At 41.6% G+C, this 26551-nt stretch overlaps 1 protein-coding gene across 6 annotated transcripts in view; it reads right to left on the bottom strand.

Moving 5' to 3' along the window:
* Ncoa1 (nuclear receptor coactivator 1) overlaps positions 1–26551 on the bottom strand; it is a 234321-nt gene that overhangs the window by 5640 nt on the left and 202130 nt on the right. For all 6 annotated transcript variants that reach the window (XM_029484861.1, XM_029484858.1, XM_029484860.1 and 3 more), the window contains 8 exons: positions 24969–25086; positions 22697–22865; positions 22222–22536; positions 18488–18589; positions 15431–15833; positions 10417–10591; positions 6189–6372; positions 664–753 (listed from right to left, as the gene is read on the bottom strand). In XM_029484861.1, coding sequence (XP_029340721.1) covers positions 664–753; positions 6189–6372; positions 10417–10591; positions 15431–15833; positions 18488–18589; positions 22222–22536; positions 22697–22865; positions 24969–25086 — 1556 coding nt within the window. The remainder of the gene's footprint in view (positions 1–663; positions 754–6188; positions 6373–10416; positions 10592–15430; positions 15834–18487; positions 18590–22221; positions 22537–22696; positions 22866–24968; positions 25087–26551) is intronic.

The following is a 26551-nucleotide window of genomic DNA, read 5'->3' on the forward strand; positions in this document are numbered from 1 at the left end:
TAGCTTTGTGAATAATGCACATAGTTAAAGGTCCTCAGGTTCCGTTTCTTCATCTGTGAAGGAAAGGAGCACAGCAGCTTCCAGTTACAATGGAAGGTTAAATGAGATAAAGCCCACCGTGGAGAGCACGGCGCCCTGCAAGTCATACATTTTACAGTGAGGATGTATGTATTTTTGTGTCTCTGTGTACTCTGGTGCCTATGTTAATATTAAGAGACTGAAGACTAAATCAGTTGCCCCCAAATTTAGGAAAGAGACATCTTGCTATGTTGTGCTGTTCAGAAGTGCCCTGCTAGGGAGGCTTGGCTCAGCGCACTGAAATGTCTGAGGTCACACTGCCTGGCAGAGTTTGTATCACGGATTAGTGGCCACACCTGTGATTCTACCGTCGGACCCAGGAACTCAGGGAAACCCTGGGCAGCGTATCTCATTTAACCTTCTCAACACCCAGTAAGCGAGGATCGTGGCAGTTCTGTAGTCACACAAAGCTCAAGAGAGCTCTTTAAAATCCCACAGTGCCATGGCTGGGAAGGGAGGAGCCAGGGAGCACACCCACATCTGACTTCCAGGGTACAGCTCTTAACATATGTCATGTGACGTCCTCCACGTATCCAGAGTGATCGCATCTGCCAGCTCTGCGCTAGGATTGTCTTTCTTACTGACCTGGTTTCCATCTGCGTCTGTTTTGAGAAGGTCAGTGGATGAGAGCTGGTTGCAGTAGAGGCCTGTGTGTCTCAGTGCTGGATCATTCATCTATTAAGGATAAACAAAAGAGCAAATTTTCAGCTAGTTGTTTAAGCTGAAAACCACATTCTTCAATAAGACAGACAAGTTCTAAGAGGACTGCCAATTTATCACATTGCCCCAAGTCCGACAGAAACTCCTTTGTGGGTGGAGACTACGAGGAACTTCTACACAATGGTGCTGCTTGCTTGCTGACCTAGGTGGTGGCCTGCAGTGCTTGGCTTGTGAGAGTCAATGAGTTGTAGACTTTTCTGTATATTCTAATAATTGACATGAATAAAAAATAAATTCTTTTTTTCTGTCTCTCTTTTCTTGACTTGCTCTTCCTCTCTCACACATGGATACACACTCAAGCTGATTCACCACCTCAAGTAAGATTCAGTAACAAAGGCTGGAGAGATGGTGAGCTACTCTTGAAGAGGACCTGAGTTTGGTTTTTAGCATCCATATCAGGTGGCTCAACCCATCTCTAACTCTAGCTGCAGGGGAGTCCAATGCCTCTGGCTTCTGCAGACAACTACACTTATATGTGGGTGCACAAACCCACATAAATGCATGCACCCGAACACATACACACACCCACATGCATACACACACACACACACACACACACTTACTTTTAATAAAATAAATCTTAAAAACAGAATCAGTAGCAAAGATCACATTTATACCACTGTCTGAATTCACCAAAAAAACAAAAACAAAAACAAAAAAACCAAAAGCAAACTAACCAACCAAACAAACAACACCCCCCCCCCAAAAAAAAAAAAAAACCTGGATAGTATGAAACAAAGGCATTTTAAGATACCAGACAAAGGCAATGCAGAGCACTTTATCTCTGAGATCTGGAAAACTATCGGGAATTTACTGTTGTAGCAATTTTCTAATCTACAGTTGAGTAGGCTCCTTGAGTTTAGAAGCTGTTGGAATTCACAGGGCAGAATATCAAAGAAGAAAAATTCAAAGAGACAGGTCTGAAATGTGTAAGGTCCTCTGGTCTGTGGCTCACAGTGTAGAGGAAAGAGATGCCTGAATAAATAAAATGGGATAATTCCAAAAGCCCACACAGGGATGGGACCAGATCTCCATCTCAACAGCCAGAGTGGGAAAATGCCAAATTCATGAGGTAGCAGGAAATACAGTGGAGCCTTACTACTAAGGCTAAAGGGCATATAGAATAAGTACTGCTTTATGCCAAATAAAAAGTAAGACCTGAAAGGAACCTAACTGCTTCCCATAACAAAGATCAGAAATATTTGTAAGAAGATAGATGGTAAATTTCATAGTTTTATGTTCAACAGAAAAATTACCAGTCATACAAAGAACAGAGAATTATGAGCCATAATGAAAAAGAAAACCAATGAACTGAAATCAGTTCCAAGACAGTTCGGGTGATAGGACTCACCTGGTGAGGATTTGAGATAGTTGTTTTCCATATGTTCAAGAAGCAAGAAGAGCTCTTACTTTGCCATTGCCAACTCCCCTAAAGGTAGAGGCTTGGAGAGCCCAAGATTCAGTTTCTCACAGAGCCCACTGCCATGCCTAAGGAGGGCATTGCTGAGAGAGGTGTAATGGATATTAACACTGACTGCAGGAGGGACTGAAGACTGCCCTGAAGATATCTAGGATGGTCTAGCACTTGAACTGTGAAGTTGCTAAAGCCTTACAAGCACCAAGCTCATCTTTGTGCACTTGTGTCCAACTGTGATGAGCTGAAATATTTCTAGTTGGTGGAGGCCTCCCTTTGTGATGAATACCAAACCAACCCAACTGAGGTTAATGGCAACAAGAAACTAGCCCTCTTGGCTAAGCTTGTAACAACCTGATTGAGGGGACCCTGTGCGATGGTTGTTATAGCTGGAGAGTGGCAAGGCTTGCGGCAAGGCCTTTTAAGCCAAATAATACTTCAAATTCAAGAAAGGAAATAACGAAAAACCTGGCTCATTCAAAAAAGAGAGCTGGCAAGATGACTTAGTTCCTCATGTAACTCATGACAGGATGACCCAGCAGCTAAGGCACCTTCTGCACAAGCCAATGACCTGAGTCCATTTCCAGATCTACATACAAGCCGAAGGAGGGAGATGACTCAACAACAAAGGAAGAAAACTGAGGAAAGATGGAAGGTACATTAGCAATTTGAAATAGAAAAGATTCATATATAACATCTAGATATTGAAATGTCTGAGATGAAAAACACGCCACACAAAATTGACAGATTAGATAATGAAAAACATCAGTGAACCTTTAGCTAGGAAAATAGAAAATATTTAAAATAAACACCTAGGGGCCTGCAGATGGAGCTCAGCTGGTCAAGTGCTAGCTAGGATACACGAAGCCTTGGACTCCACACTCAGCACCACACAAAAATCTGCTGTGGTGGCACATGTCTGTCGTCACAGTACTTGAAGAAACCGGAAGGTCAGAGGTTCAAGGTCAGCCTGGGCTATAGGTCCCACTCACCTCGTGTGTGTGTGTGTGTGTGTGTGTGTGTGAGAGAGAGAGAGAGAGAGAGAGAGAGAGAGAGAGAGAGAGAGAGAGAGAGAAAGAGAGACAGAGACAGAGAGACTAAACTTTGTACTAAAATCAACTCCCTCCTTCAGCCCCAGGGTATCAGTGAATGATGGGATACCTCCAAATGGTCTACTATATGTGTAACTGGAGGGAAGGGATAGTGACAGAAAAAAAAAAAAAAAAACCTTGAAGAATGACTAACATTTTCCGAAATTTGATGAAAATTATACATTCATGGACCAAGAATCTAACTAAGTCCTAAGAATAGGAAAAAGGAAAAGCACATCATGACCAATCGCTGGAGCTCCATCACACAGAGGACACAGTGACGGGAGACACAAATCCTCATCAGAAGGAGCTGCCAGGCAGCAGCTTTAATGTTCTGAAAGTTAACACTGCCGCACTGGGACTTGGGAGAAATACTTCCAAAGATAAAGCAGAAACAAAGACTTAGAAAGCCAAAAGACTTGGCAGCAGACGTGTACTATGATAAATACTACAGGAAGAAGGGAATTATACCAGATGGGCAGGTACAGATAAAGTACTTAAAATTTTAAAACAGTTGACTGTCTGAAGAAATAATGACCACGTAGTGAGGCATATATAACACATGCAGATACAATGGAAGTTATAACATAGGAGGGCTAAGTGGGAAACACACTGCATAAGGTCCTTATACTACATATGAGGTGACTTAATACCACTGCAAGATGGCAATGAAAGTGAAAGAATATAAATGCTAAAGCAAAGATTAAGATACCCAAACAGCTATATGATGGTGAATAAGCTAACAAAGGAGACAGAACAAAGAAACATTCAACTATACATTCACAAAGTCAAAAAGAGGACAAAGCAAAACCAAATAGGATGGGCTACATAAACCCAACCATACCATGGGGCATGATGGTGTATGCCTTTAATTTCAGCACTCAGTAGACAGAGGCAGGCAGATCTCTGAGTTCAATACCAGGCTGGCCTACATAGTGAGTTCCAGGCCCAGCAAGGCTATATAGTGAGACCCTGTCTCAGAAAACAAAAGAAAACTCCAATCATAGCAATAACCACATTAAATATACATGGAATAACCAATCTAATTAAAAGGCAAAGACGGCTGAATTAAACAAAAAGGTAAAAAACAACTACATAAGGAACACCTGTTAGAGGCAACCTCAGGAAATTGGAAGTTGGGGGGAACCACCCAGAATGCACCAGAGACCTGGGAGGTAAGAGACTCCCAGGACTCATAGGGAGGGACCTTTGATGAAATGCCCAGTAGTAGGGAGAGGGAACTTATAGAGCCCACCTCTAGCAGGAAGACAGGACATCAAGTAAGGGATGGGGTTGCCATCCCACAGTCACACCTCTGACCCATAATTGTTCCTGTCTGAAAGAATTACAGGGATGGAAATGGAGAGGAGCCTGAGGAAAGGAAGGTCCAGTGACAGGCCCAAAGTGGGATCCAGCTCAAGGGGAGGTCCCAAGGCCTGACACTATTACTGAGGCTATGATACATGCACAAAAAGGGATCTATCATGACTGCCCTCCGAAAGACCCAACAAGCAGCTGAAAGAGTCAGATGCAGATATTTACACCCACCCAATGGACAGAAGTTGCTGACCTCTGTTGTTGGATCAGGGAAGGCTGAAAGAAGCTGAGCAGAAGGGCAATCCTGTAGGAAGACCAGCAGTCTCAATTAATCTGGACCCCCAAGATCTTTCAAACACTGGACCACCAAAGAGACAGCATATACCAGCTGATAAGAGGCCCCCAACACACATTCAGTAGAGGACTTCCAGGTCTGTGTTCATTCAGAGATGATGTACCTAACCCTCAAGAGACCCCAGGGAGGCCCCAAGGAGTTTAGAGGTCAGGTGGGGTAGAGGGTGAGGACATCACATGGAAATGGGGTGGGGTGAGGAGGAGGTGTGGAATGTGGAACAGTTGGAGGGTGGATGGGGAGGGAGTGGGGAATGGAATATAAAATTAAATTTTAAAAAGAGGAACACCCATTAGATTTATTTTTGCCCAATTCATTTTATTTTGTTTTAATCTAATAGAGACAGTGAATAACCTAATCTAATAATAACAAGGATAAAAATAATTTGATTTTGTGCCTTTATTTTGCTACAAGATACAGATCACTAGATGGGCATTGAAGCATCTAGTAATTGGGAAGAAGGGGAAGGAGAGCAGGAGTTCAAGATCATCCTCCTTCACATAGACAGTTGTAGGCTAGCCTGGGCTACATAAGACCTTGTCTAAAATAAGTAAACAAAATGATACAGATTATTAAGTTACTAGGTTCTGTTTCCTTAGGCTTACTATGTAATTTCTGGGAAACAGGAATTAAAAAAAAAAAAAAGGAAATCTAAAGGAAAGATAGTGTTTGTGTGTGTGCATTGTATAATATTACTATAATATTATTCTATACTCTATAATAATATTCTATAATATTCTGGGGGGTCAGAAGAAAATTTGCAGGAGTCAGTTCTCTCCTTTTAACATGTGGGCCCGAGGGGTCTCAGAGACTGAACTCGGGTAGTAAGGATTGATTAGCAAGCACCTTTATCCACTGAGCCATTTGTCTGGTCCATTTTATTTTTTTATTCTTATTTTTAATATTTAGGTATATGGGTATTTTGCTTATGCATGTGCCTGTGCACCACATATATGCAGAGGCCAGAAGAGGATGTTGGGCTCCTTGGAGTTACAGATCATTGTGAGCCCCCATATCAGTGTTGGGAATTAAGCCCTGGGTCTCTGGAAGAGCAGCCAATGCTCTTAACCATTGATTCCCCGCTCTATCTTTCAAGAACGAGATGGTGGGAAGGAATAAAGAAGCATGGTTTTTGCTGATAACTGTCAACATACCTGGTTTTCCTTGGTAGTTGACAGTGTTGTATTGTGTGTAGTCTGCCAACTATGCTGCTTACCTGCTCAGAGCACACAGTATTCATCCCTGGCATCTGCAGAGAGCTCATCTGCATCTGGCCCATCATTGGATTCATGTTCTGAATGTTTGCGTTTCCACCTGCCATGGACACGGTGATGCTCATGTTGTTGTACACTCCTGGCTGTGCAGGTGCAGGCTGGCTCTGGACAGCTTGACTGAACACACTGTTAACTCAAAAACACTCTAAGTTACATGCATTGCTCATGAACACAGGGTTAATGGGACAGAATTCCAAATAAAATATTTTACATTTTAAATACACATAAGGCAGTATCTTATATATCAGAGCAGATCATAATTTAGGTACATTCTGAATTCTGCCTAATGGGCTTAATAATGAAATGGTTCATGTTGAGTTCCCTCCTCAGTGTGAACACAGATAAATTTTACATCTTTTCTTGGAAGCAACATATAAGGGCAGCTTGTATTTTCAGAGGACTTGTTTTTAACTTATTCATGGTCAGGTTTTGGATTGTTACTATTCCAAACATTTTAAACATAAAATAAGTTTATTTTAGTAGTTAAAATAAGTTGGAATAAATTCGATGTAAATTCAAATTGGAACTTTATATTCAAACCCTGAAAATCCTCAATGACACAAATGTATACTTTGTCTTTTGTAAGATCTAAAAATACCAAATATTTTGATTGTTACTCAATCGTTATTTCTGATTCCAAAAGCAATTTCACCAGTTGTTACTTATTTATTCTTTGTTAGCTCTCAATGGTAAGTAGGACTTCCTGACATCTATAGCTTCAGTCCATTAAGGTAATCATACTGAAATCAACAAGCCAAGAAAAAGTCTATTCATCATGGTTGAAGAAAAGTAGCAATTTCCTCCCCAAGTTAATTATAAAACACTGAAAATTATATGCCTCAGAAACAGTCAATACTGTATCTATGAACCTTTCAAGTCTGCACAGTGTGTAGGTTTGTTAGGCAGTGTTCCCACAAGCAAAGGGACTAAATACGTCTATTGACCTACGTTCACTTTCCAACAAGAACATATTGCCTTAGATAGCATTCATTTGTCAGTTGGTACCCAAGTCATCCCTGGGGGAGCCAAGCTCTATAAGTTAACACATATGGAAGTCCTAAGAACTGCAGTGATATCAAACTGAAGAAAGCCAAGCTAGAGCTTAATTTTCTTTCAGATTTACATTTGGAACCATATATTAGCTTGTGTTCCTTCAGACTGTTCTTAATTACACTTTACTTTCTTCCCTCAAAGGAAGAAGCTAGACCCCTCTGTGGCCTTAATCCCTGTTGTAGGTCAGCTGGCTTACTGGCGCCTGAGGTCAGTTCTAATGGGCCTGCTTTCCTGTCCACCTCAGGGGCCGACCACTGTTTTCTGAAGTAGTGCTACTCATTTCTCAACCCATACATAGAGGGAAAAAAGAGAAAGATGAAGACACTGGTCCAGAGTGGCTCCCATTGGCACTACAGGTTAGTAACAACCAAAGAGGTCCTTGTTTAAGTAAGTCTGAGAAATAACTGGGTGTGGCTTTTACAGTGGTTCTGCTTAGAACCACTCTAAGGTCTGTGTGGAGCTCTCCACATAGATGAGAGTGACCCAGAGACAGCCCAGTTCTAGATTCGCTATAACTATTAGAGTTCTGACATCTGCCTTGGGAATGTGGCTATTACTCTGGCTGTAGCTGGAACAGGAAGCTACAGTGACGGATGCTACAGGACAAAGGTGTTCATGTTTGCTTTGCCCTGTGTTGTATGCAGTAGGTGAGTGGAGCAATGGTGTGATTTGTTGGTTTGCTTGATATGAGACGTGAAAACCAGAAAAGTTTTTCTTCCGAGCAATTAGAATAATAGAGCTGTCATGTACTAAGATGGAGAAAGGTCAGAGAAGATCAGGCTTCAGGGAGGGCATCAGTGAGGTTTGTCATGTTAGATTTGTGATAGCTTTAGACTTCGGAGTCTGAGATGTCAGGTAGGTAGCTGGATATACAGCATGATATTTGGGGAGATGTATAGGCTAGAGATTAAACTTTACATAAAAGCATAATCATACAGATACTTGCAACAGTAAGTCGAGGAGAGACATAGGGTGACTGAGGACATGAATGTGTTTATAGGTGTGTGTGTGTGTGTGTGTGTGTGTGTGTGTGTGTGTGAGGGCCTGGGGTCAGCCAGGTGTCCTCCTCAGGTCTATCATCTACTTCCTGTGCAGTGGGGATCTCTTTCTGGCCTGAGGATCACCATTTAGACTAGTGTGGCTTGTCAGAGAGCTCAGGACCCTCTAGCCTTGGATTATAAACTGGTGCCAACAGTTCTGGCAATTTGATGTGGTTTCTGGAGTCCTGCAGCGAGCCACCCCCTGGCCTCAACAGTCTTTGTTTTTTACAGGTCATCATGCAGCTCATGTTGGCCTTGTCCTCACTAGGTAATGGAAGTCAGTCCTGAACTCCTGAGCCTCTTGCCTCTCCCTCCCAAGTGCTGAGAGTCCAGGTTTCTCCCAGTGCTTGCCTTAAGATTGGATGTCATAGCCAAGAGAGCAAGTAGTTATGAGAAAGAGGCCCTAGGATGGATTCCTGGGCTTGCACGGAGGCCACAGGGTTTACCTCCAGCAAATGATGGCTTCCAGCAAGAGAGACTAAGGAGAAAGAAAGCCACCAGCAGCAAGAGAGCAAGAAAGAAAGGTGCTCTAAAACACGAAAGAAGAACGAACTTAAACAAAAAGAAAGGTAAGTACGTCAAAGGCTCTGACAGGAATTGAACCTGGCATCAACTGGGACACTAACCACCGTGGCAGGAACAGTTTTTAGTGGTGAAGACGAGCCTGCCTGGCTCGACAGGGCGTGGGTGGAGGTGAGCAGAGCACAGTCTTTTAAGGAATTAAAGTGCAAGGTGCAACAGAGCCAGGCTAGTGAAACCCGTCAGCCTGGCTTCCAGTTGTTCCCCTTCCTTTCCTCTCTCCTTTCTCTTTCCTTTCTTCTTTTCTTCCTCCCTGTTCTCTGCCCTTATTTCTAGGGACTCTACCTCATGGCTTGTATGTGCTAAGTAAGAACTCCACTGTTGAGCTAACTGCTAGCCATTCATATTTAAACTGAATATGTAGGTGCCCCCAGCATGGAGCATTCACCCCAGGTTTTCACTGGGGAGCCGCTGTGTCTAAGCACAGCAGAAAGATCTGGGAAGGGGAGCTGTGTGCCTACAGGGTACAATTATAATGACAGACCATGAAGTCTCAAGCGAGTTCAGGAAGTTGGGGTTAGAACGCACTAGGAGACTAAATGCTTCTTGCATGTTTCAGAGATGGTTCAACCCATTTACACACAGTCTTTACTGAGAGCTACACAGTTCTCTCACAAAAGATTTCCTCTCCCACCTCTCAGTGAACTTTAAGAGAATGTGGTTTTATGTTTTCAATTTTAACGACTTTACTTATTAGATTGTCAGACTAAATGGCTTCCCTGTCATTAGAACCAAGACACAACCAAATTAAAATCCTTATAAAAGCAAGTGATGTGTGAGAACTTTAGCATTCAGAATTAAGAAGAAGAAGAAGAAGAAGAAGAAAAAAAAAAACCTCAGCAAGGTAACTTTATAAGCTAAGCGGGTAAGATGAGGCCACTAAGACTGCAGACTTGCAAGATCAGGCAAAGCAGATGACTCCAGAAGCCTCAGGGTTGCAGGGTCTCGTCTGAGAGCTTTCATATGCGCTGAATGGAGGGCGGCTATGTGCCTCTCTGCTCGAGTGAACTCTGGCATTTTACTAGTGTGGCTTTAAGAAACTATCTACTCTATTTCAATAAAAAGATTTTCTTATAATCACAGAATGGAGATTTTATTTGAATCAGCGGATATCAAGCTTGATCTTTTTCTGTACCTACTGAGATAATAAAATATTTTCCTTTTGAAAATATTTTCTCCATCTGTCCTAGGAAAGCTGTTACTGATGGGCATGGGCCTCACCCCTCAGTTGTGTGAGGACGGGGGCGAGAAGGCCAGAGCCACTAGACCCTTACATGGTTCGCTCACACACAAATCCGCCTAGGTGATGAACTGCTACTTCATACAGCTAACAATCCTATTTTCCTCTGTCAATAACAAAATTCAGTTCCTTCCATCATGTAAATGGCAGTGTCCAGTCTCTCTGGACTGTGAACACACAATCACATGAAGGAAGCATGGCTGCTCTTATGGGCTGTGGAGTGCCAGGGACTCTCATACAGAAAAACTATTCCCTTACTTGTTGTTTCCCATTGTTCCTTGCTGCCAGGCCTTCATGTCTGGTGACTGGTACCCAGAAGTAGGTGGAGTTTGCTGGATCAGAGAGCTTTGAGGAGGAGGGACTGGCATCGGCACCATGGAGCTCCCAGGGCTTAGAGATGGGGCAAAGGTGGCCTCACCTTGGGGAACTAGTCCTGAAAATGACACACATTAATTGATGTAAATACAATCATAAATGTATCAACATCATAAATTAATAATAAAAAAGCACTTGCTATAAGTCATTTAGAAATTGCTTCTTTAACAGAACAAAAATGAAGGAAAAGTGGTCTCTTAACATTGTAGGGAATCTTAGTACAAGTAGATAAACAAGGACAGAAGTTTGGAAGGGCTTTAAGTTGCTGTGATATTCATTTGTACAGAAGGATTATATTTGATCTTTTTCTGTTTCATTTATTTATTTATTTGCTAATAAGAATTTTCAAGTTCAAATAATGAACATATATAATAGATTTNTTGTCTGAGCAAAAAAAAAAAAAATAACTCGAGAAAGGAAAACAATTAGGCAAGAAAAGCCCATTTGTGAAATGCAAAATCACCAGAATGTTGCTGGCCACTCCTTCCCAGGCTTCTCTGTGTGTGCTGTCTCCCTTTCCCCTCTTTGAAAAAAGCTTTCTTTATAGCACAGAGCTGTGTAACCACTACCACAATGCAGCTTAGGTGTTTGGTTCCCACCTGATCTTCCCTGCCTGTTCCTAATGGACAATCCTTGTCTGTTCTCCTGCTAACTCAGCTCTGCACGCATCACCATATAAACTGTTCTTTGCTTTTGAGACAGGATCTGAAGGCTTCCAGGCTGGCCTTGAACTTGTTACAGAGTCAAGGGTTACCTTGAATTTCTTACCTTCTTGTTTCTACCTCCTGAACTGCTGAGATTATGAGTGTGGATGCCACCATGTAAAGTTGGGGCTAAACCTAGGGCCTATGCATGCGAGACAAGCATTCTTCCAATGGAGCTAAACCAGAGCGTGTGCACACTTCACAGGGATTTCATCATAGCACCATATCTTGTCTTTTGTGCCTGGCTTCTTTCACTTAGCAATGACACTTTTGGGATTCAACCATTTTGGTGCATTTGTCAACTCAGTGTTCATTCCTTTTTAAGTTTAGAAACATGCTTATTAGCAGACATCAATATAACTATGCTAAGAAGCAATTGGTCTAAAAATAGAATTTTATTTATAGACATTTTGTTCTAGTGATATACATCTCACTGTATGTATGTATAGTCTTTGAAATTAAATAGTGGGCTAATTTTATCTTTCCTGTACAAAACTGTTTTGGTTATTCTAGGTCCTTTAAGTTTCCATATACATTAGCATATACAATATAGGGTAAGTTGTCAGTTTTGCTAAAATATATGTTAAAATTTTGGATTGCAATGGATTATAGGATCAATTTCAAGTGAATTATCAGAATTTGAGTATTTTATTTATTATTTTTATGTGCATGGATGTCTGTGCACCACATGCATGCAATACTCAAGGATCCCAGAAGAGGGCGCCCGATCTCCAGAGACTGAGATACAGACAGTCATGGGTGCTGGGAATTAAACCAGGTGCTCTTCACTGCTGAGCCATCTCTCCAGCCCTCATCACAAGGCATCTCTATGTCGTCCTGGTTGCCCCAGAACTCACCGTATAGACCAGGGCAGCCCCAAACTTGCTGAGATCCAGCTGCCTCTTTTTCTCAAGAGCTGGGATTAAAGGCAGGCACCAAGGCTGGCTACTTCCTCTGCTCTCCTCTTGCAATTCTAGTTTCCATTGTTCTTCTTTTCTTATGTAACTTTTAACCAGCTGTTCACACCACCACTGTATTTTTTTACCTATGCTCTTCTCTGTAAGTTTGATTTCTATTTTACTGATGTTATGCATACTTCTATTTAACATGCTCAAATCTCCTTCTAATTTACTGAACACACAGAATGCATTCATAGTTTCTAATTTCTTAAAGTGACGATTTTTGAACATGAAAGTTCCTACCTCATCCTAACATCTGTATGGTTTTTATTAGTGTGTGTGAATGATAGGTCTTACTGTGACATGATATGTATGTATGCAATATATTTGGATTATATTCACATCCTTTATTGTCCTCTCTTGTCCCCACTCCCGGGTCCCTTTTGTCTTCTCAAATAATCTGGGTTAGGTTTGGCTGTTGCAGGCTACACTTTCCTGCTTCTTTGCCTACCTGGTGGTTTTAAAAGCCAAACTTCAGATTTTCTGAATTTTACCTTTATAAGAGATGTACATATTTTTTAAGACAAATATTTTTCCTTTCCTTTCCTTTCCTTTCCTTTCCTTTCCTTTCCTTTCCTTTCCTTTCCTTTCCTTTCCTTTCCCTTTCCCTTTCCTTTCCTTTTTCCTTTCCTTTCCTTTCCTTTCCTTTCCTTTCCCCTTTCCTTTCCTTTCCTTTCCTTTCCTTTCCTTTCCTTTCCTTTCCTTTCCTTTCCTTTCCTTTCCTTTCCTTTCCTTTCCTTTCCTTNTCCTTTCCTTTCCTTTCCTTTCCTTTTTCCTTTCCTTTCCTGAGACATGGTTTCTCTGTGTAGCCCTGGCTGTCCTGGAACTCACTCTGTAGACCAGGTTGGCCTCGAACTCAGAAATCTGCCTGCCTCTGCCTCCCGAGTGCTGGGATTAAAGGCGTGTGCCAACACGCCAGGTGACAAATATTTCTTAAGTGTCTTTGAGCTTACTATCTGGATTGTGGTTAGGTTATACAGAAACCAAAGCTCTTTATGGGTCTTGTACCTAGAAAAATCAAGATCAGGATTTGGGTCCGGACTTATTCTGCCCCACTTGAGGTAAACAATATTCTACTCGACATCCATGAGTTATGAGGTTTTCCGGGTTGGTTAGATGGAAAACGGCGTTGTGTGAACTCTGAACACTGTTTCTTCTAGTCTTCAGGCCTGCTGCTCGGGCCCTGCTTGTGGGCACACAAGTGTGCAGGCTGAGAGCTGCCGAGGGACCCTCTGTATGGAGTCTTGGCTTTCTATGGGTAGCTCTCTCCTCAAGCTGTGCCCTCTGCACCAGCTGTCCGGACTCTCCCAGCCACTCCCGCTGGGCTCTGGTCTGCAGTGAGCTGTCAGTCCCTAGGATCACTGTTCCTGTCCTTTGACACTGTTTCTCTCCCAGGGAAGAGTGAACATGGCTGCTGTCACTCTCTTAGGCTAAAGCAGGAACCCTTAAGAATGTGTTTCTCTTCATGTTTTGTTACACTAGTGCTTTCTTTTCACTTGTTTCCCTAAGCAATTGTAACTTAAAGCTGAGGCTTTTCAAGACAGATACAGTTATAAAAATCTAGAAGAAAAGAACACGCAGCTGATAATTTAGTATAATACTTTCAAGTGTTCTTCAGAAAGTCATGTATCTTCTCTAAAAAGATTTATTTTTATTTTATGTGTCCATGTGAGCCTCTGCACATATGTATCTGCACCATGTGCAGGCCTTGTGCCTGCAGAGGGCAGAAGAAAATGTCAGCTCTCCTGGAGCCTGAGTAACACAGAGCTGTGTAGTAAGGTTTATCTTGTGTACCTGGCCCTTTAAAGGATCCCCAGTTGCTAGCCAAATGGCCCTTTAAGAATTCCTAGGTGTTAGAACGGCTTGACTCTATGACCTTCGGTGTTAGTTGGCTCTTGGCTTTCTGGGAGCAGGATAGATTATAAAAAAGCCAGCTGAAGCAGAGAAAGTGGATTAGGTTAGTAGAGTGAGAAGAGAAGGCAGTTGGTGCAGAAGATATTGTTAGGAGACAGCTGAGCTAGGAGAAGCTGAGCTCAGCAGAAGCTAGAACAGTTGGGGAACTGAGGGAGAAACTGGTGGAGAAACGTTTGGAGGGGCTGGGCTGGAAACTGGGTGGAGGGCTGGCCAGGAATTAAGAGACCTGGCTAGCTACTTTATAGCTGTGAGCTGCCGTGTGGATGCTGGGAGCTGAACCTAGGTCCTCTGCACTAGTAGTGAGTGTTCAGCCTCATGTGTAGTGCTGACTCTGCTTTCCCCTGCCATAATGTCATGGGTCCGCTGCTGTGGTCTTATGTCTTTACACACACAAGTGCAGATCACTGTACAGAATATTCCACAGTGCTGACACTCTTAGTGATGTTTTGTATCTTTCTGCGTAGTTAATCTGTCCAGAAATGTACTTAACTTACTCTTTTTATTTTTTCCACAGGCTATAATTTCAAAAATACTTTAAATTTTCTATGAAAGCTGAAATTTATGTATTTTCTAAACTTTCTTTCACTTAAAGCTGAACTGGTTTTTTTTTTTTTTTGTTTGTTTGTTCTGTTTTTGTTTTTTGTTTTTTTTTTCAAGACAGGGTTTCTCTGTGTAGCTCTGGCTGTCCTGGAACTCACTCTGTAGACCAGGCTGGCCTCGAACTCAGAAATCCACCTGCCTCGAACTCTGCCTCCCGAGTGCTGGGATTAAAGGCGTGTGCCACCACGCCCGGCCGAACTGTTTTTTTTTTAAATGGTATAAATAGAGTGAAAAATAGTGAAAACAAAGATTAAAAACAAAGCTTCTAGAAACCAAAATATTCACCGTGGAGGAAGTCATAACTTATTTAGCTACCATCAATAAGAAGTCTGAGATATTCTGTAACTATTGATTATCCTTATATAAACTATAAAAACAGAACCATGCAGTGACTTAGAATGAATGTACTAAGAGAAGGACTCCATTTGAGCAGATTTCACAGGGACCCAGGAGAGGAAAGTCAGTGAATTTACTTGTGCATAAAATGTTAAGTTTTCCAGTCAGAAATCTTTACGAATCCCCTAACTTACTAATCTCAGCCACCAAGCTGAGAAGTCTTAAAGCACCCAAGCATTCAGTGGTGCCTGAGGCTGGAGCCTAGCCTTGACTTTACCACTTACAGCTTTCCTCTTCAGCAATGCCCCCAAGCCAGGCAACAGATGCACACGCAGAGCTGGTAGCAGCTACAGATGTCAGAAGAGCAGCATGTGCCCCGCTTACCTGGTCCTGGATATTGGAAGACATTCTGCTGCATCTGAGGACTGATGCCAGCGCCAAACTGTCCTCCCATGTTCCCTGCCATGCCTCTGTTCACCATGCTGCTGCGGGTGGCCAAGGAGGCCTCAGGGTTTGCTGCCAGTTGAGAGAAAGGGCTGGTGGAGGCAGGTGGGGTTCCTGGGTTTGCGCCATAGTTTGGTGGGTAGGGGAACTGCTGGGGAGCACCCTGAGGAAGACGGGGGGTCCCCATTTGAACTGGGAGTCCAGATGAAGGAGGGATGTTGTTCCCAAAACTTTGGTGCCTCATGAGCATGGCTCTCTGCTGCTGTATAATTTGCCTCTGTCGATGCTGCTGACTGTACAACTCCCGCTGGCGCTGTGCCAACATCTGAGCATTCAAGGGTGGCTACAAAGAAGGGAAAATATCTTACTTATTAAAATTATTATAATCATCTACCTATTCTGGAATGCTTATAGGATAAAGCTGGTAGCTTGGAGCAAACCATGTTACAAGCAAAACTAAAATGAGAAAAATAGTATATATTTTTTTTTTTTCAAAAAATTTATTTCATGTATATGTGTGTATACCACATACATCCAGGGCGTGCTGTGGTCAGAAGAGGGTGTCAGATCCCCTGGTACTGGAGTTACAGTTGGTTATGAGCCACCCTGTGGGTGCTGGAAACCAAACCTGGATTCTCTGTGAGAGCAGCCAGTGCTTTAAACTGAACTGCTGACCCATCTCTCCAGCCCCTTAGTACATTTACAGGTCACAAAAATAGCTAAGAAATGCTAGATATCTATGATTAAAAACCAGGGTCAAAAAGAACTATATAAGAAAACTCAAAGTAAATGTTAAGTAGTTTTGTGATGAAACTGGACAAGAAAACCACTGAGAAACATCAAAACCTCAGAGAAGCAAGAGAAGCTGTGCTTGCTGAGTCCCTAACGTAGTTACACCTCCGTCTCTAATGCACATCCCTGCTTCTAATGCACATCTCTACAGAGATGCAGGCTTTCCTGTCTTTGCTGTCGTCACTGCTGCACTCTGTTTAAATGAATAAAGTATGACTGAAAGTAACTTTATTATTTTCTGTATTTCTCAAAATTGTCTATAATAAATAGGTATTATCTTTATGCTTAGGAAAACTTATAAAGGCCATTAAAAGGGGGAAACTACAAATTGGGAGATTCAGTAACTAAAAAAAGTATCATTTAAAAAGAAAATAGCTAAAAATAAGATCATCAACAGAAGTAAATGGAAACAGCTATTTCAGATCATTAGGCAACATACTACTACTCTAGGCATTATGATAAGTGGCTTATGATAGTGAGAAAGGAGAGGCTGAAATTAGTCTGAAGTCACTTCTCAGGTGTCACTTGAAAAGCAACATGGCATATCAATAAGGTCTGAAGCATAGATATAGCTCCCTTAAAATGAAATCTGCCAACAAGACGCTGTCCACTTTGGAAAAAACTGAACCATGGTTCTCTGACAGAAGTCATGTGACTTGCTAAAGTAGAGTCTGATTTCCTTACAACCTAGTTTCTCCTACATGGGATTCAACACTGAGGTTTACAACTTGAAAGATCAAGAAACTCAGACTTGGACTCATGAGGATGCTCATATATCTGGTTTTGGTTTGGTTTTTTTGAGGCAGGGTTTCAGTAGCTCTGGCTGAAACTCGCTCAGTAGACCAGGCTGGCTTCAAACTTGCCTTCCTCTGCTTCTTGAGTGCTGGGATTAAAGGTGTGTGCTACCACTGCTCAGATCTGTTTTTTAAAAGTGGCCTCATCAACATTATCTCTTTCATTAGTGGTAGCTTCCTGTATTGTTCCAAATTTATTAAGGTCCATTTCATGAAGAGCTTTTCAAGATCTATTTTGACTGCTTTATTTTATTTTTAAAGATTCTTTGTTTTTATTTTATGTATATGGGTATTCTGCCTTCATGTATGTCTATGTACTATGTGCAAGTAGTGCCCATGGAGGCCAGAAAAGGGTGTCAGTTATAGCCAGTTGTTACCTGCCATGTCGGTGGTGGGAATTGAACCTGGGTCCTCTAAAAGAGCAGCCAGTGCCCTTAACCATAAAGCCATCTCAACAGCCCCTATTGTTTTGTTCTTTTAAAAAGACTTATTTATTTAAATATTTTATGTATATGTGTATGCTTTGGCTGCAGGCACACCTGCACACCATAAGAGAACATAGGATCCTGTTACAGATCAGACAGTCATGAAGTACCATGAAGGTACTAGGGAATAGAATGCGGAACCTCTGGAAAAGCAGCCAGAACTCTTAACCCTGAACCATCCTTATTTCTACAGTTCTTGTCTCTTAAATATTTATATCAACTTGGCTTAAGTTGCTGAAGTAGAACTATGAAAATATATATGGAAGTGAGTGCTAGCTGCCGGGGGAAGGGTGTCAGGTTTGGTTGTTTGGAGCGTGTGTGTTGGGTGAGTATGGTTTGGCCATGTAGCCCAGGCTGGTCTTAAACTTGGGATCCTTCTGTTTCGGCTTCCTAGATGCTAGGCTCACCACATCTGGATGCATCCAGTTTAAAATGTTTATTGTACTGGTGCACATGTGTGTGCATGCACATATGCCACACTGCATATGCAGGTAACAGAATACAACTTGATGAAGTTGGTTCTTTCCTTCAAAGACCCCTGGTTGCCAGGCTTTGAGTTGTGTCTTCGCCTCTGTGCCATCTCACTGACCTCTATTCAGTTATTTTTAAGTGTAAAGTTCCATGACTCTAGGTTTATAAACAATGATCTTACAACAAATAAACCTAGAAAGTGCTGTTGTTTCGGCTGATCAGGGCGCACAGCTTTCTACTTGACTATCCAGTATCACAAAAAATAACAAAAACAGTAAGATGAAACACAGATAGACAAAGTATGAGAAAGCATCCATCCCAAATAGGCTAATTCACTCTAGCAATGCACACCAGGAGTGTCATTTAAAGCTGAACTCTCAGGCATTCCAGCAACACTCAAGTCAACACTAAGCAACACTGTGTGAGCTGGGGAGCTCTACCAATGTCTGGCTTACCTGAGGTGTGATCTGCTGCTGCATGCCTGACCTCATGTTCATGCCAACAGGAGCATTTGCTGCAAACTGGTTCAAGATGGCTTGCCGGTTTTGGTGCATCAACTAAGGGGCATGGAGACAAGCAAGGAAGGATGACAACTTCTGCAGCCAAAATGGCATGGCCTTGTAAAGTAACACAAACTTTATTGATTATTGAAAAGTTTTAGTAGTGAAACTTACTAACATCTCCCATTCAATTTGCCAAAGGGCTAATAACTCTCTATCAGATAATCGTTGCTTTCAGAACATCTAAAGGTAGGCTATACACATAAATGTACACATACAATATTAGTGTGCTTCTGAAAGCATGTGAATAGCCACTCCAGGAAAGTAAAATGTTAGAGGAAAAGAGACAGATTTAGGTCTTAAAATATCAGGACAGAGCAGGTATGAAGTGAGGACAAGCCTGCGAGGGAAGCTGTGGGGGATACACGGACGCCAAGGCCCTGGCGGCACTCACACTGCATCTGAAACTAGACTTGGGGAAAATCCAACATGATATCATTAGCCAGAGAGAATTACATAAGAAACAAATGTGCTGAGAAAATGGATTATTTATTTAACTAGAAGAAATAATCACTTTAGACCCACATTTCCCAAATTGCTGTTCCAAAGCACATTGTTCTACGGGACATTAATAGATGTGCCAGGAAAATAGCATACTGTGCTGTACGAAGTACTGGAAATGAGGGTTACATAAGGTGAAACATTTATTTACTGCAGTAATGTTATGCACTTTTAATTGGCCAAAGTACACTGTGCATCTCTGAGAAGGGGCAGCCTGCAATTTGCTCATTACAAATCTTCTTTTTTCCTATTTCCAGCCATCAATCTGGATCTCTAAGAATAACCTGTGAGATGCTGGTTTGGAAGGTCAGTCTGGGTCAGGCTGGTGTCACAGGGCTACCTACATGTCTCTATCTGACAACAAGAGTCACCTGAAGATTTCATTCTAAATAATCTATAGATTAATTTTTAAAAATTCCTCAATATAATTTGATAACAGTACCAACAACATTAATACTCCATTATTCTGCTGTTTTACTGCTGTTGTCCCATTGATGAGGACTGAGCCTCACACACACTATGCCAGCACTCTACCCCTGAGCTATCCTGCGGTCTCACTACATTACCCAGATCGACTTTGAACTGTTGGGCGCCAGTGAGCCCCCTGCACTGGTTTCCTGAGTAGCAGGTAGTCTAGGTTATGCCATGAAACTCAGCTCTGTGCTAGTTGATGTTCATAAGTCATAAATTATACAAATGGATAATTATGGATATGAACTATTTATTGAACTATATGTAAGAAGATAGTCTATTAGAGTTATACACGCACACATACGGACACATGCACACGCGCACACACACACATATGTAAACCCAAAGCCCTGTGAACAGTGATGTTTCTTATTGCCTAACAGCTTACCTCTTAATCCTGATTCATTTATTTTCTGACTCACATTAGATCAGAAACAAAACAAAACAAAACAGACTTTGAGGAAAAATTAATACAATACAAATGTTAAAGCAAAAATCCCAAGCTTTGTGGAATAAGATAAAACATTCATAATCATTTAAAAATAAGCATGCTTTTATAATCAGATCAAGGGATTCTTTGTACCCAAACCTATGTAGGTTCAACACTCAGAAGACCATGGACACGAGCATATATATGTAGCAACATTCTGTTTTTTAAGCTGCTAAATGCTCCCACTTTGAACAAGTGTTTAAGGGCTGTAAAGGAAACAGAGCAAGGCCATTCTCTCCGCAGCCCCTTTGCAGGTTCTCAGCTCCTCAGCCCTTTGCCAGTTTTGGAACAACTGGAAGCAAACGCAGCTTTTAGCTGAACTGAATATGATACAATTTCATGAACTCAGGGACCTGGCCTCATTTCTTGCCAGGCCTTGCTTACTGAGCCTCTAAACTGAGACCACATTTCCTTAACTTAGCTTGTAAGTTGAGCACATGTGCACATCTCTACTCTTGACTTAGTACTTAGCACACACTGCTTGCAGTGTGATTCAATGTTTTGGGAAGACAGCTGAGTTTTGACTATTTAAGTTCCTTGTATTATTTACCTTTTGTATTTCTTTAGAGTACTTAAGAGTGCACCCCAAGCCAGGTGTTGGTGGCGCACGCCTTTAATCCCAGCACTCGGGAGGCAGAGGCAGGCAGATTTCTGAGTTCAAGGCCAGCCAGGGCTACACAGAGAAACCCCGCCTCGAAAAAAACCAAAAAAACAAAAACCAAAACCAAAACCAAACCAAAACAAAAAAAGAGTGCACCCCAAGGGTGTCTAATTAAGATGTTCAACATTTCTATGCTTATTTTCTTCCTGAAAGTAAATGACAGATCTGGGTGTGATGATGTGCCCACCTGGAATCTCAGCTCTTGGTGGAGGAGGGAGAATTCTGAGTTTGAGGAGAGCACGGGCAATATGGATTTTGTTGGAAAAGCTAACAACAACAACAACAAAAAAAACCAGAAACTGCAAAAAACAGAGAACCCAATCCATACCAATAGCCATGGAAGCAGCAAATACTGTATGAAGTCCTCTATCCTTACTATTCCTCAGGAACAGGGCTTCTACTTCTCTTTCTCTCATTTCCTAACTCACTGTTGAGTGCTTTTTCTACCCTAGCATTTTAAATACATTCCTTTCTTTTATCATTTTGAGTTTTCCATTTCATCGCTTCGTGTCCTCTCTTCCATCACCACCCCATTTATAGAACAGAAACACATTTACACTGTTTATTATACTTGCTGAACACAGTCTCATAAAGCTAGTACTCACTAAAGGCTACACTATGCCAGGCACTGTGATAAGAGCACTATAGTCTCTTACGTGGTCCATTTGCTTCTTAGTGAGGTAAAGGATTTATCTGACTTGCAGTCAGAACCACTAAACCACACTGCCTTGAAGACAGGGTTGTGAGAATGTCAGAAATGCCCTCTGCCATTGTCCCAGCTTTCTAATGCATCTGATTTATTTTTCTTCCTGAATTAGTACCACTCTAACCAATTTCTTCAAATGCTTTTCTAGAAAGTCAAAGAAATATACAAGTACAGTTGAAAAACTGACAACAAGCAGCAGCGCCTTCCAGCCCAATCAGAGGCACAGAGCTGGCAGGTCCCACCATCTGCCCGGGGCCCTTAACGATCAACTTTCTGTCTGTTCCTAATACAATCTTACATATTTATAGCATCACACTGATTCATTTTTTGTCACACAAAAGGTTTAAATCAGGCACAAATCCAAGAACCTCCAATATGTATCCTTTCTCTCATTCATATCATCACTAGATTTCAATCTGACCAACTTCAAAATAACATAAATTTTATTTTTTCTCAACAGTCCAATGGTATTTCTTGTTCTACTTTATAAACTAAGTTACAGTTCTCTTTATTAATTTAGTAATTACATGGTATCTAATCTAAAATGTTAGATTTGTGTTTGTATCTAAAAACACAAAAACTGTATTCCTTTTAAGCTGTAGGTTTCAAAGTGCTCTGCTACACCAGTATTCCTTAATAGAAGGCTCCCCTACTCCCATCCTAGCAGACCCAGGAAGGTCTTTGGGTTTTTCACTGAGATCTGGGAATGGACCCAACACTTTCACTGAAATGCCTGTGTTGTCATGGAGTACTCTAGCACAAACCTCGGGGAAGAGAGAGCCAAGGAGGTCCGCACTCACCTGCTGCTGCCCCTGTAGCCGCTGCTGCAGCTGCAGCCGAAGCTGGTTGGGTGCAGCTGGAGGTCTATTGAGAGTCTGCCGGGGCTGCATGCCCATGTTGGGTGAAAAGGTTCCTCGAGGAGGTGTTACTTGAACCGGCATAGTCCCCAGTGAAGGCTTCTGCCGTACCATGCCTTGGAAAGGGCCAGAGAGACCAGCGGTGGGAGAAGGAGATGAGTATGGCTGGGAATAGAGGGTGGGTCTGTCTTCCATCATCAAAGGTGGTGTTGCTTGCTGTGGTGGAAATCTCTCAGATAATACATCTAATCCACCTCCCTGTTAGAAAAGAAGCCAAAATAATTGATAAAGTGCTGGCAACCCGAGATGTATGTCTACATAAATGTACACGTGGTGAAGTTATCTCTAGTAAGTCTTAGAACACATTCATTCTCAATCCACGCTCTTCAGAAGCGCATCGCCAAGTCTGAACAAGCACCTGGACGAGCTTGTCGATCCCCAGTGCGCGGTCGAGCTCGGCCAGCTCCGTTTCATCTTTGCCACTGAGGAAAGACACCAGCTGTTCCAGAAGAGCCTTCTCATCGTTTCTTCCTTCTACTGTTGTTGGTGGGCAGAGCAGCTCATCCAGCTGTGAGCTAATACACTGGCTACGGAGCAGAGACGAGAAAGCAGGAGAAAGTGACTCAGGTTTAAGAATGCAAACACATACGCAGAGATATATGTACAAATCTGGTTTTAAAAAGTTCTGTTATGATGTTGGCAATGAGTTCTAGTGCAATGAAATACACTATAATATAATTATAATGAATTAATTATACTGAAGTGAATATAATTAGTGTACAGAGATGCAAAGAACATGTTTTGGATGTATTTGCATGTTTGTCTACTGTGTGGCCAGAGGCTGATGTTAGATGCCTTCCTCTGTAGCTCTTCACTGTAGTTTTTGAGAAAGGATCTCTTACTCACCTGGAGCTCACCAACTGGCTAGGCTGGCTGGCCTCTGAGCGCCTCTGTCTGTGCCTCCCAGAGTTGGGATTACAGATGTGTGCCAGCACACCAGTGTCTACTGATTTCTGGGAATCTAAACTGAGGTCCTCAAATCTACAGAAACTGTTTACCTGCTGAGCCACCTTCCTAGGTAAAACAGTAGTTAATGCATAGTTTGATCACAATTTCCATTCTTTAGTCAACTACTGAGAAATTTCCATATTCTTCCTGTTAGCTTAAAGAAATACCCTGGAAAATGAACTAAATATAAGAAAGGAGATACACTTTTTAAAAGGTTTATCTATTCACTTTATGTGTCTGTGCGTGAGTATGTGCATTATGATTGTGCAGATGTCTGGGAAGGTCAGGAAAGACTGGTGGGTCTCTAGGAGCTGAGTTACAGGTGGTTGCAAGCCACCTGTATATATATTGGTACTATATATATATATATATATACCTGTATATATTGGTACTAGGTACCAAACCTGGGGCCTCTGAAAGAGCAGAAAGTGCTCTTAACTGCTGGACCATTTCCCTAGCACCATAAAGAGTTCTTAATAAAAGTAAAACACACACAAAAAATCAGTTAATTTATTTTTCAGGTTTATTCTTTTGTGTGCGCATAGGCATGTGTCTGTGTGTGCACATGTGTGCTTATGTTTATATGTGTGTGCTCCTACTTCCCTCTCTTTTCCCTTTCTTTCTTCCATCTTTTCTTTTCTTTCCTTTTCTTTTCTTTAACTTTCTTTTCTTCTCTTTCTTCCTTCCTTTCTTCATTTCCCCCCTCTCCCCCACCCCCATGTTTTCAGGTTTTGGAATTCAATGAGGGATACTCGTGCTTGTGTGGCAGCACGTCACCTAATAAGCCATGTTGCCAGACCTTAAGATTTATTCTTATCCTATTGACTGTATGAATACCATTAAATACTATGACTGAATCATAATCAAAACAGCAAATTTATTTTAAGGTTTCAAAATTGATGAAATTATCTTGATAATATAAACTGACTATTATATACAAAAGAAATTAAGTTGAAAACATTAACATGCTAGTAGTTCAGCCAAAACCCCCGCCAAATTGCTGATTCATGAAGACAGTATGCAGTCTAATCTAAGATGACATTAATAGATATATAAAAATTATATATATGTATATCTATAATAAAAATATTATTATATGAGCAATATGAGAAATAATCATTCTTCTGGGAAAAAGAAAAGGAAAAACAGTTCAGAAAATTCCTAAGTATATTTATCTTCCCTTGATTGACATGTATGAGATATAGTCTGTGTTGTGAAACACAGATGCCTGTGTAAATTAAGAAATTAAACTCCACTGAGAATGGAACACTCAGCAAATATATTTTCTTTCCTTTCATATTCTTTCTCTAAACAAAGACAAATGATGGACAAAATGACCCAGAGCTGAAAGTTTAAGGCAACACAATTGGTACAGTAAAGCCAATTTATCCATAGGAATACATGGAAATCAAAGCAATGCAAGCGATGACATGCAGAAGGAGACTTGCCATAGCACATCAGTCAAGTGGCGATTACAAAGGAGACCTGCCTGTGGCTATACGGTAAATGCTCTGCTTGATCGGAGCTCAACTACATTCTCCCATGCCCCTTTTAAATTAAACACTCATGTCGAGTTATAGCTCAAAAATACTAGTGCTCACTAGGATCCAGTCTGGGGAGGGTAGCTCCTAGTTTAGAAGCTGATATCTCTCAGTGTATAAAATACAAAGCGTCTTACTTACTCTTCTGGTTTATTCTGATTTATCGTTGTCAAAGTATTATTTGCCCATGGAATTTGATCCCCCGCTCCTGGTTGTCCAAACTGGTTATCGATTGCTTCTAATTCTAGTTCAGGCAGTCCTGATTGAAGAGAAAAGGTTCACTGTCACAACGGAGGACAAGATAGCATTTCACAAGTAACACACTACACAGGACAGTAGGATTTCCCTATAAACTATTACTTATGATACTCAGATTAAAAAAAAAAAAGGCCAGAACTATGTTTTTGAAACTCAAGAAAACAATACATGCACTTTAGAAAAATTATCTACAGTAGTTTTAAAAAGTTACTTGATTCATGTATGTATGCCTGCATGTATGTCTTGATTCATGTATGTATGCCTGCATGTATGTCTTGATTCATGTATGTATGCCTGCATGTATGTCTGTGTCCTACATGCATACTGTGCCTGAAGAGGCCAGAAGAGAGGGTCAAATCCTCTGGAACTGAAGATACAGATGGTTGTGAGCCACCTTTGGGTGCTGGGAACTAAACTCAGGTCCTCTGGAAGGGCAGCCAGTGTTCCTGACCAGTAAGCCATCTCTCCAGCCCCATGTAGCAGCTCTCTGAAAGTGTTATGGCTATCTGTAAACTATTTACACCAGGGAAAACTAAAAATAACCTAAATTCAGAAATTCTGGGACTGATGAATTAAGGTATAGATATTGACAATGTGCTGTTGAGTAAAGGAGAATATGGTATGTTCTAAGACACTATATTCACCTAGATTGTGTCTCTATAAATGCATAACTACTGATAGAACAATTCTACGAGGCTCTCCTTGTGTATCTTTGTGGTTCATACTAAGCAGCAAGTGAGATTATTTTTCTGTTTATAATGATTACTTGTAATTTCTAAAGTGAATACACTCCAACCCATCACTGTTATGGACTAAATTGTGTTATTCTCCTCCAAATCCACTATGTGGAAATTCTAACATCTAGGACTTCAAAACATAACTAACGGGAGACAGAACCTTTAATGAGGTAATTTGTGGCAAACAGACCATTACTGTGACTCCTAGTTCACTATAACTATTATCTTTATAACAACAGAAGGTAAGGGCATTAATGTCACAGAAGGAGGTGGTCAATCCGAGATAAGGGAAAAAGACTTCAGGAGAAACCTTGCTTCGACACCCTGGACTCCTCGCCTCCCAGACTGTGGGAACATACTGTATGGTACTTTGTTAGAGTACCTAGCTAACTAAACAATTTTTTAAAAAGTAAAAGGGCCTTAGAGTTTGCCTCTTTTGTGGTCCTAGGGACTGGGGCCAGGGCCCATGAACGCCAGGCACTGAGCTGCGTACCCCTTCTAGGCCTCGGAAATTTTAAGAGGAAACTTACTTAAGTAGAATTCCACTTTCTAGCAGTGTCACATACCTGTAATCCTAGTACTCAGGAAGCTGAGACAGAAGGATTGCCACAAGTCTGAGGCAAGCTGGTCTGTATACTGAACTGTGCAGTGAGCTGGTCTGCACACAGCCAGCCTGAGGTACATAGGCAAGCTGGTCTGTATACTGAACTGTGCAGTGAGCTGGTCTGC

Source organism: Mus caroli, chromosome 12 (assembly GCF_900094665.2).
Source record: "Mus caroli chromosome 12, CAROLI_EIJ_v1.1, whole genome shotgun sequence".
In the NCBI taxonomy this organism is placed as follows: domain Eukaryota; kingdom Metazoa; phylum Chordata; class Mammalia; order Rodentia; family Muridae; genus Mus; species Mus caroli.